The sequence below is a fragment of the Pieris rapae genome, chromosome 17 (genome assembly GCF_905147795.1).
Source record: "Pieris rapae chromosome 17, ilPieRapa1.1, whole genome shotgun sequence".
Lineage (NCBI taxonomy): Eukaryota > Metazoa > Arthropoda > Insecta > Lepidoptera > Pieridae > Pieris > Pieris rapae.
The window spans coordinates 2781109-2793087 of record NC_059525.1 but is presented as its reverse complement, the minus strand read 5'-3'; the positions used below and the strand labels follow the sequence as shown (position 1 = coordinate 2793087).

Sequence of the window (11979 nt, the reverse complement as noted above, 5' to 3'; positions counted from 1 at the left end):
CTATCGCGTGTCGAACTTAATCTATATATGACTATATTCTTATAGACAAGCTTTTTCGTTTTCATTTCAAAGAGGTTTCATATGTTTTTCAGTACTAAAGTACGATTTAATAACTTGTCTAGTCAGAATTATAGTCACAGATGTAATGCACAGTAACCGTTGTTAAAATTAAGAGCATTTACGACTCTACATTTGACTAAAAGAGAGATCAAATCATTGCCACGTTATGGAGAGGGCTACGTCGTGCTTGTACTTCAGACGTAAATAAGGAGAAAATTTCGATTGCACTAAGCCACTTTTTTATTAATTTATCATCCATATGTATATCAAGTTGTATAGACTATAGATGTTACCTATTCAAATTTATGATGTTCATTGACTAATCATTGCACAGAGTACAATGTAAGTTTTAAACCGCCAATTGGATACTGAGTATTATACCACAATGGTAAAGTTTAAAAAAGTATCTCGGTTTCTAGATTGAAAAAAAAAAACACTAAACTTCTCGGCCATTTGACATTCGAATTATGATTTTGTCATGTATATCTGTGTGTCCAGTTTTAGTTTGACAGATTGTTGCTTGCGAGTTCATAGTTAATTGTCAACACAAATTGACAAGACAAATAGTATAGACGCGCCAAAACGCATACATTAACCATAGAGAAAACAAAACGTCACACAGATAATAAATATCATAAACAATATTAAAATTGAGTCATTCAAAGCAGTACCTTGTGCTTAAAGGTATGAAGCTGCCAATAAAAATCATGAAAAATCACGCAGTTCTCCGATGATTATTGTCACACGAGATGAGATTAAGAAAATACATATTTATTACTGTACAGTTTCAAACATTACTTAATCGTATAATACATTTGAACAATTAATATTTACATTACGCAAACTGATGTGGTAAAATAAGTGAACTATAATGGCGACTATCCACTTGCTGAGACATCACGACCGGGAGCGAGTGTATAGCCGCCATAACTCAAAGTATCAATTCTTCATCGATTTTAAGAGAATTTACTTAACGGCGAGTGTGACCAGTAAAGAAATATTTTAAGATATTAAAATAAATTGGTCTATATACAATGGCAAGTTTTCTAACGTAAATGAAACTAAAATATAGTTTAAAGATTTGTCATAAAAATATACTATTGATATAACTCAAAACAAGATTATGACTCATACGACAAGAAAAAGGAAAGATTTAAAAATTCTAAGATTTTAATTAAAATTGATACTTTGTGTATAAAACTCTAAACGGTGTTCAAACTGTATAAAAATTCCTCTCGGAAATATAAAGCGACTGTACAGATAGCAAATAAAACTGCACCCTTGGTGAATAGACTTTCTTAAGCTTCACTTAACAGCTATTATGTCCTACACTATGTTTTAAAATTTTCACTAAACTTGAGAATAGTGAAAAAATTAAAAACGCTCAATTTTATGTTAATGTAACATAATTATTAGAGGCACTGTGTGTATTTCAATTATTCACAAACACTTCTAGTAGACAAGTTCTTCTATTCAGCCCAACTCCGAGGTTTCTCTAGCCATTAATAACATCATTTTACACTTAGGTTCCATAGATAATAGAAGGCTGTCGCTTGAGAATAGACAATAATTTTCGTTTCATTTTACAAAAATACTTTTATATTAGTTATTAAAACAATGACCACAAAAAAATAAATGAGTATCTTTTGACATTTGCAGGGTGATTTTCAACTGTCATTCTATTGCACTTTTAGTTAATGCGTTTCAGATAATGATACAAAAGGTTTGAATAAAAAGTAATAAATATGCCAGACAAAAATCGAACCGGTCGATTAAAGTAGAAATAACAAAAAATAAAATGGCAATATTAAAATAACGCATCAGGCAAGATATTTCAATAAAAAAGTGAGAATCAGATATCAAAAGAAAAGATAAAGTAAAAAAATTTAGTGAATTACAACCTCAAACTCCTTTCAAATATAAAGTTGTTTTATATTGACAAGTTCACTACAAATTATCTTAGCGAGTGTTTTAAATTAAATTTTGTTGTCTATGACTCATAAAAGGTAATTTCAGTCTTTGACCAGCCTGTATATATGGTGTTGCGCGCCGTGTTCGCTGTTCGACACTTCGAAGACGAACGCGGCGCAAAGTAATGTCTCTTGAGTATCTCGGTTTGAAACCACCTGGAAATTGTAATATTAATTAAACTTTCGCGTCTACACATACTTATAAAAATAAAACACTCTACACGTAGCTAGCTGCTACGTGTACGTTACGTGCTTACGTACGCACGTAACGCTAGCGTTGCATATACGTTCATTTATGTGTATAGTAAAATTCCTTCTGAAAATATATGTATTATTTTTACTCCAATAATATATTAAATATTATTGGACCTGGATACATCAGGCAGTGTATATAGTAGTTTTGCTGGTAATTTTTTGTACTTAGGGAGCGTTCAAGTATAATGTTACGTTTCGTTACGATGCGGGGTTGGGACCGAATTATGCGTTATTGTTAATATTATTTTCGACTTTCCGATGCTTTACACCACATAAATGCAAACTTTTAAGTTTAATCAGTCACTGGGTGTTAACGAAACGTTTTACTATTGGGTACAGAAAAACGTTACGGCGCGTTACATGGGGGGGGGGGGGGGGTCTAAGGTCCAAAAAATGCGTGACGTAATATTGTGTTTACCTTAATTGCTATACATTTCAGATAAAATAGTTCCTAACATATATCATAGATATAGTAGTATGTATGATGTGGTAAACTTTAATAAAAACATAGAATCCAAAATCCTCACCTGTAGTATCGTAAAGTTCTCCAGGACACTGTTCATCATATATTTCTCAGGTAAATGTTTCAGTTTGTGTATGAAATTAACCATATATTCGCACATGGGCGAACGGTGTATGCGATATACGAATCTCCCGCCCTCGAACCGGGCGTATTCAGTCTCCACTTTTTCAACAACTTGTTTCCCAAACGAACAGACTTTGGTACTGCACGTTATCGTCATGTTTTCGTTGCTCTCATAACTGGAAAGATATTCAATATTTAAAGATATATTATTGATCTAGGGGGTTGCGTCTCTCAACCCTCAGGGTTGACTTTTCTATGTGCGCATTTGATGCTCATAATGTGAAGGAAGTTTCTAAACATCGGTTCAAAAGGCTGATAAAAGAAATGTTTGCCGTCACATCACAGTCATGCCCCAAAGTTTCACTATCATAATCAATAAAATAATTTCTTCGAATTTTTTTTTATGAAGAAGATACTTACACACTAGTGACGCCATAGAATGCGGCAGGATCGTCCAGATTGTTGGTATTGAGATCCGCCCAGAACTTGACGAGGAAGAACGCATTACGGGGACCTTTCTCGTACAACTCCTTTAAACCGCCCTTTTTCTCCGGGAATTTATCGTTAATTTGTTGCACGTCTACCGACTGGAATGAAAAATATAAATTTAAATTCTAAGATTAATAAAAAAAATTCACAAATTGATAAGTTTATCTTTCTTTAATGAAGACAGTCCCGGACAACAAGGCCGTAAAAAAAATTTTTCAGGTAAAATAATTTATTTTAGTTTAAGTATTACTAGGATGACTGTTATTTTTTCTTAGCTAAATGTATATTAGAATAATTTATGTAATTATGCTGAAGAGAAAAAGCGTTGTGCGACTGTTTATCTTTTGAGACATAATTAGGAACCGCACATTATACATAAAAATGTATTCTATTCTTTTCGTGGAAATATGATGATGGAACAGATATATTATTACTTCATAAATACATATATAAAGTACATTATTTACCTCTAATAAGGGATCCGCATACGTGACAGTACCACCTATATGTACAAAGAGATGCTGCGCCGACGCCGTGCTCGGGGGATACTGAAAAAAAAAACTTTTTTTTTTAAGAATTGTTGAATAAAGAAATTTTGCACAGCTCTTGGCGTAACAAAAACCAATATTTTGTCGTGTTTAGAATTTAAACCGTATGAGTATTTTATTATTTACATCAACAGCCTCTCATATTATTAAAAACTAAAACTCGATTCGTTGAACGGCTATTAAGAAATCCCGTTTTAAAAGAAATACATCAGAAAAGTTGCATGTTTTCTAAGTTTTCTTTATTATAGGTTCGAAAGAACCGAAGATTTTTCAAGGATTTTGTTTGAACATTTAAATGGTTTCTTTCTGCTAAAAATATTTCGAAGAAAATAAAATATTAAATCTTACCGTATCAGGATCTCTAGGGTGTTCTACAAAGGCTGAAAACTCCACTAGGCGTAGTTTGTGCGTAGCTATTGCTCTTCCTTCCCAGGGCGGCGGGGGGGCCACATCCGTCCCGCCCGGGACTACGCCGCCCACGCCCGGGACGCCTTTGTAACCCGCACCGGGGAAAGGTTTTACACTGGAAAGGTTAAAAATATAATAATACATTAGTTTTAACCAATTGTTATAATAATATTTTTTGTACTTCTTAAATAAGCCAGTAGATTCAATTGCCTTTACTGGTGTAATACTTTAGATTTTAGGGGAAAGAATTACTGTGTCAGCTCCAAGTAAGAACCTTCCAAAGAAGAGAAAGGAAGAAAAGAAAGTGGTTATTCCAACTCGGTTCTCTGATTACCAGAGACATAAGCCTGATGCGCATTTCCATCCGTCAAAAATAGTCTTCAAATTTTCGTTTGTTTAATTTTTATTTTATTATTTTAGTACAAGGTTCTTAACAGGGTTGCCTGGATGAAATCGTTTGTTAGCGATAATGCCGCCCGTTACATGCCTTAAATTTTTATACCATGTTATTTTTATGTACTCTTAAACCTTAACGCAGTATATGCCCTTATGAAATCGATTCTACTGATGAAAATCACTTATTTGTCTTTGTAAATATCGATGATATTAATAAACATGTGTAAAAAATTATATTCCAGAGACAAGTTGACAGGTGCAAACAACACGTTTCTTTATATCATTTACAGTTTAATTAATTGCCACTTAACTATCTGTACTGTCTGTGGATATTGTTATTTAAAGACAAACAATACGATAACGTCATAAAGGCTAATGTCAAACGAGAGGCTAGTATTTCCGAACCAATTCGACTTAGGGTCCTTCAAGAAAAGAGCGTACCAATTCTTAAAAGGCCGGCCACGCACTCGCGAGAGGCCGCCCTCTGGCCATTGAGAGTGTCCATGGGCGGCGGTATCACTTAACATCAGATAAGCCTCCTGCCCGTTTGCCCCCTGTTCTATAAAAAAAACGACAAAAACTAACGAATAATACTTTAAGTCTAATCGTATGTGAGTAAGTTGTATTTGGAACGAAACGTGAGGACAATTAGCATTTACTATGGGACTTTTTTTTAAACGGAATCTGCTCTGAATGTTTTGGCGATTAGCAGCGTCTACTGCGAGCCTCAGATCTCCGGCTGAGCACCGGTTTGTTTAACACTCTCACTGCTTCCGTGGTGATCTCATTGCGTACACAATATACAGAAATATACAAGCTCTGAGTAACGCATTCAGTCTTAATATATTTTATTCATTGAGGTAACATACTTAGATGTAAGTAAAATAAAATTATAGTTTGTGCGCATGATGCTTAATTATTCAACATGATTTTATTTGATGATGATGATTATGATATTATATACTAGAACATTCTGGCTGGGTTAAATTTAAGTTCTTACAGTTATTAATGATTTAATATATTACGAATGTGGTACAGCTGAAATTCTAATCCATAATTTGTAAATTACGGCAACTTTCAAGAGTGAAACGAAAAATTAAGCATCAAGCGCACATAGTAGGTATAGACGCTTGTAAAATATATTGTCAGTTGTCAAAACGAATGACAGCTGTCAATTTCATCGCGATGTTTTTTGTTTTCAAATGGGAGGTACAACTTGAAGTAATAAAAATAATAACTTTATCTATTGTCATCTTCAGTAGTCACACTAGTACCGAGAAAGCTGATTATGATTAAAAAATATATTATTAAAACAAATATATACTTACTCTTGTGATGTACCGGCTTGTAGACCGGGTTGCCAGAATTGCTGAAAACAAAAGAAAGGCGTATTAGTAATGGAAAAAGAAATTATTCAAAAAACTCTAGGCAGTCGATTATTAACATCTTAATCAAAATAATTAACTTTTGCAAACAGTTGCCATAAGTTATTTGATGTATCTCGTTAGACCAGCAAAACGACTAGTTTTAAATTAAGCGCACAAAAATTGCCTTTTGACTGTTAAGAAGCTGATGGAAAAATGAGTTGTTTAAACTTGAATTTTTGATGTTTTTGCTCACGACTACCATGAAATCATTTAAGTTTTTCTCATGATTTCCCAAAGTTAACTTTATTAATGCTAACTTCATTTACATATTTAGCGCAGATTCATACAAATCTGAGCCCGCGCGTTTATCAAAAATCACACAAAGTATGTTCTTTTAATTTATCAGGAATTACGAGTACTAAATAGGATCTTTAAAATTATGTTTTTATGTAAATAATATTACAAACATAGAGAATTACATCGTTTAACTATAAAAAAGACTAAGGGCTTTTTTAATATATAAATATATTTTCTTCTATTTATGTTCTGTATAATAAAGTTTCCTCTATGTAGAAACTGCGTGTCACACTTATTTTCGAAACTGCCAATTTTTCATTTAAAACAAAAGATTCAGGACCACATACTAATTTCATTAAAAAACAATTCTATGATTTATTGATATACAGGTGATATACATAACAATTAAATGATTCATATGAATCATTAAAAAAAATGCGTTACTTGGGCCTAAAGATGGAAGATATTAGGCTGTTTTACAAATCACTTTATATGAAAAGCTTTTAGATTACAATTCCGAAACTCAAACAGTTTTGTGTAAATTAAAATCTAAAATATGACTTAATTCTAGCTTATTGTGCCCAAAAACTCTGGATCCAGCTGGAGTCTGGAGGTTATATTAAAAAATGAGGGATTTTCGGTTTAATTGTAATATTAGAAAGAATTAGTTCTATGATGAAACAGTTTTAATATAGCATAGGTAAAATAGCATTTGTAGAGTAAACAAAAGCGCTTGATACAATTTAGTTACACTTTCAGCTATGTCTTAGACAGCTTAGTACAATCTTCACAGTACTTGAGTCAACTTAAGTGTCTATAAAGTGACTTGAATGTACCTAAGGCCTATATTCCGAAACATCTCAAGCTTCGAGCTCTGGTATGTTATAAAAATTGATTTGATCTTGTAAACTTTCGAGTTTGTTTTGGAATACAAGCACAAGTTATAAGCCAATCGATGTTATTTCAGTATATCCTCGCGTGCACAACATGCCTAGATAGAAGCAACACAATAAAGGCTAGTTTCGTGTGAATTAACACAAAGGCATGCCTTGAAAAATGTACCGTGTGATGGTACGCCGGGTGTGGCAAACCCGCCACTATTTGAGCGCTAGATAGTGTGCTCATAGACTGCATCGCCTTTTCTTTCATCACACCACCGTCCTAGATTATTTATCAAGTTTTAAACTTGCTACATATCTTGCAATTTTATTTTAATAATAGACGAAAACTAGGAAATTTACACAGAGCATGATATCAAAAACATTTCAGCTCTAAAGTAAAAATTCGGACTTTAACAACCGTTTTCACCAATCGTAATGAGTGAAAGATTCTATAGCCATATTTATATATAAATCAATACGTAACAATTACGACTCGTAATTTAGATGTGGGCATAAACGAACATTTACATACGTTTTAAAATACTGAAAATGTTTTTATTTACGCGTCTATTGTCAAATAGTCCTAGCATTTACTTCGCCCTTGGCGTATTAATCTGGTCTGTGCTTTGCTATAATTGAGTCTGGCTAGATTTTTTACTTACCACTTTGAGCTTAGCTTGTATCTCTCGAAGTTTCCGCCTAGCTAGAACCTGTATGTGTGATGATACTTGTTTTCTTGTTCGCGTTTTCCCCGTTCTTAATTTTATATATCTTGCTATAAGTTCATTTCTTCCTGTAAATCAGAGAAATTAAAGTTAGCGATTATAAAAACATAACATTATTATTATGTGTAAAATCCTCTACTACTACTACTCTTGACATAGTTAGACAATTTATATTTTTGGTTTATATTGTGTATACCAGCTTCCGAAATACACAATACTTAATTTTACGAAATACATACACGAACTTCATATATAATTAAAGGAAAAATTCTACCAAAGACTAGGCGTTGTGGTCGAAAGACTATTGCCTGCGCCAAGGGCGGAAAGATACAACAATACTTATCACACAAAAATTACTTAAATTAAAGTTAAAACGTTTTTCAATATAATAAAATCGTTTAGAGGGGGGTAAGAAAAAAGAAAATTAGTGTTTTTAGCATAATTTATTTAGCTGTTAGTAAACTTGTTATCTAAGAGAAATAGCGGGACTTTGACCAACTAATTCTCCATAGTGGAGGGTGATACATTTGACAGAGCATATCTAAGATTGTTTACTGACAAATACCCTTTCTGCAGATCAAGGCGTTACAACGCTAGAATTAAATGTAAAACAATCTACAATGTAAGTCTATTGTTCAAATACCACGACAAGTCAATTCCATATTCAAAAAGAATGTAACACGAAAAGTGGCAATTGAGATATTCGCGAAATATTTTGAGTAGTGAATACACAAGTGTACGCGCCCCAACAGGCAACAATGCGACGGGCAGGCAGCACCAACCGAGATCGTTATGAAACAATTTTCAAAATATTTTGAATAGCTATTTTCAATTATTGAAACTGCAGCCGAGTCGGAATGCGGACGATTGGCAGGGGTTGAAATTTGTTTTATAAACAAACTTTATTTCATAAATTAATTCTGGTATTTAGTTATTTTTAAGCCAAAGTCAAAAGCTTAATTGTGAAAATGTTGGTGTTTTTGTATTAAATGTTTCAAGGTAATTAAGAAGTGATTAATATAAGATAAATGTTATTTTTTGTTCTGAACACAATAAAATCCACTTATAAACATACTTGGAGCTAAATATTTTTTATTGTTTGATATTTAAAGCAAGGCAAGGTTACAGATAACATTTTTCAGTAACAATTTATTTATTTCCATTAAAGCCTTTCCTTTTTTATTTCATAGCTAATATATCATCGTAAATGTAATAAAGCATATTTTTTATTACACACTTAAATAATTTATACATTCCGATAAAATTATCAGATCTAATAATGTCACAAACGACTGGTAGGCAGCGTAACAGAGGAACAATTTTAACAGCGCCAATAAAGTATTAATTTTGTGGACAGCATATAGCGAGTGGGACTCGCCAAAGTAAATTGAAATCTCATTGAATTCGGGGAATGCGATGGCGTCGAGAGACGGCTGGTGCGAATTTAATTAACCCCTTGCTCGTTGAGGCAAACGTGCGTAGATATATTATATAGCTTTATTGTAAAATTAAATATCATAAGGGCCTATTAATAGTTCCAAATACACAGATTTGTGTAATCTCTTAGCGTCGTTAGTATCATAAAGAAATGTTCACATTGCAGCATAGTATTGAATTTCTATGTGTGACAAAATTAGTAGTCACCCAAATGGAAGTGAACATGAATAAACCAATGTGTGATGTGTCGCGCGAATCCAGCATCACAGTGCTTTCACCCGAAACGCCGTGTGCGCCTCTATAAATAGCGGGGTGCAGTATGAACTCGGAACGTTACTATTCCGTACCGAATAGAAAAACAAGTGATCATTATTTATTAGTTCGTTAGATGGCTAATTTGGTCCAGTGCCAACGCTACGCTCTCGCGAGTCGAGTTGGATGAAATTGTGCGTGCAGCTGCCCGCATATGAATATTCAGTTTCTTCGAGAACCACGGATGAATCATCTCGCATCTTATCAATGAGGCGCTCTCCAATAATTAAATCTCGATACTCGTCGATATTTTCAATGAAATAAGGATTGGTTTACGAATCGTGTTTCAGTTTTAATTTATTCTACAGCGGGAAGTTATCGAAGATCCATCAGAAACACATTAACGTCCGATAGATAGGACGTATAGCCGTGACCTTTTAAAAGCTTCGCCGCAAATATATTTCTAGCAACGATTTGTAAAACATGTAAAGTCATCAGAGAGCGTTTTCTTTAACGAATTAAGGACAATAGAATGTTATCAAAAAGGTTCTCAAAAGCCTTGGACGTAATTGTAAACAAAAACTTGATCAAAGATATCTTAAAGATAAATGTATTTTAATTTAACATTATTTAAATAATGCAAAATAATATCTGTCCGGTTGCGTACGGAGTTGATGTATGTCAACCGGTGCTATATCGGCAGAACAACTTTTTTAGTTAGTTATACGTCTAAAATATGTATATGTAGATAGTTGCTTTAGGCGAAGGAAAAACACATAAATGCTGGCGCGACACAAGCGTTCGCGTCGAGGCAGAATTTCACGCTGACCCAAACAGGAGATATGCGAGTTGAATCCTTAAAGGGTTGAGTTGAGACGGTTCTAAGGAGGATTTCTCGGGAGACAATCGGGAGTTATGCCCAGGGCGGGCGGGGCGCTAAACAACGGGCGCGGTGCCCGCCCCTTCTTTATATTTTCTTACTGCGTTCGCCGCCTAGCGCGGCCGGGCCCCTTACACGCTCGCTCGCTCACTAATTGCGCATTCTTCGCATAGTTTAGCCCTCCCGTGAACCCCCGGCCTCCCCCGGACCACGTGAAGCCGTGCGCCGACGAAACTTTCATACAGCGAGGATATTGAGCGGTTTTGAATGTCTTAACTCACGAACGTGCCTGCAGCGGCGCCGATGCACGCTTTGAACCAAACTGTTTCCAACAACTAGCCACAACATTTCGCCGGCTAAATTACCGCTCACGTGCATCTCTGCTTCAGTCATACGGCAACCATTTATTTCGGCAACTATGCTGTTTCAGCCTCAAAGCTTTTTGTGAGATGGAAATACTTTTTAATTACATTGTAATTTGTGAAGTATTTGAAGCGATTTTAATTATCACATTTACAATGTAATGTTAATTAATATTTTAATTACACTATTTGCATGTTTAGTATTGGCTAGCTGTTTACTATGCACAACTATACAATGCTTCATGGATCTATCCCCAACAAATAGTCGGGCTATAAAAATGAACGGACAAATTCGTTGACATGTGTAGACCTTAGTGGAGTGACGTGAAGACGGTTGCTCAGATTAGGTCTCGAGGGTGCCGAGAACGGACTGTGGGGTGGATATAGGGCTGTCACCAAGCAAGTAAATTAGAAAATTAAATAATGGCTTGATTAATGTGTGAACTTGAAAAGGACGCACCAAAATGTAACCTAATAAAAAATCAACAATTTATAGCAGTGATCCCAACTCTTATAGAATGAACTTAGGACCTTCTTCAAATACTCGTAAATGTAAAGACATTTTTAAAAATTTTGTTGGTTTGGTAATTTCAAACATGCATTAAAAATACATTCAAGTAGAATAAAATTGCTGTTACCTCTGTTAGCTTAGCTTTTTGATATTTCGGTACGAGGTTAAATATAAATTATAAAGTATCGAGCGTTAAAAAAAAACATGTTTTAGTATAACTCCAGTTTCTTTGAATGGTACCAGCCCTAGATGACCCGTGACGATGCTAGATTAAGCCGGGCCAGCACGTCCGCGAGTAATGTTCTCATATATTGTCTGGACCAGCGCCCGCAATTATGTTCGTCTTACGCCAGCCTTGACAATATGACAACTGCGTTTTGGAAAATTCATTTCCCTTTAAGTCATATACCACTGTATTTAATGTTTTGTTTTCACTGTATTAAGTGCATAAGTCATGTCTAAATATCTAGCAACTAATCTATGTCCCCATTAATCAATCCATAAAATCATTTCTCGAATATATCAGTACAGAATAATGTTTTCTAAACGCTTCCC

The 11979-nt window shown here is 34.3% G+C and overlaps 1 protein-coding gene across 4 annotated transcripts in view; it reads right to left on the bottom strand.

Annotated features, from left to right (window-relative positions):
* Positions 1-459: 459 nt before the first annotated feature.
* Positions 460-11979, bottom strand: part of LOC111001221 (transcriptional enhancer factor TEF-1) — a 71643-nt gene continuing 60123 nt past the window's right edge. For 3 of the 4 annotated variants that reach the window (XM_045631883.1, XM_045631881.1, XM_045631880.1), the window contains 8 exons: positions 7920-8050; positions 7439-7537; positions 6041-6081; positions 4257-4431; positions 3828-3908; positions 3292-3458; positions 2813-3047; positions 460-2186 (listed from right to left, as the gene is read on the bottom strand). In XM_045631883.1, coding sequence (XP_045487839.1) covers positions 2073-2186; positions 2813-3047; positions 3292-3458; positions 3828-3908; positions 4257-4431; positions 6041-6081; positions 7439-7537; positions 7920-8050 — 1043 coding nt within the window. In that variant the 3' untranslated portion in view covers positions 460-2072. The remainder of the gene's footprint in view (positions 2187-2812; positions 3048-3291; positions 3459-3827; positions 3909-4256; positions 4432-6040; positions 6082-7438; positions 7538-7919; positions 8051-11979) is intronic. The other variant, XM_045631882.1, reaches the window with a different exon arrangement.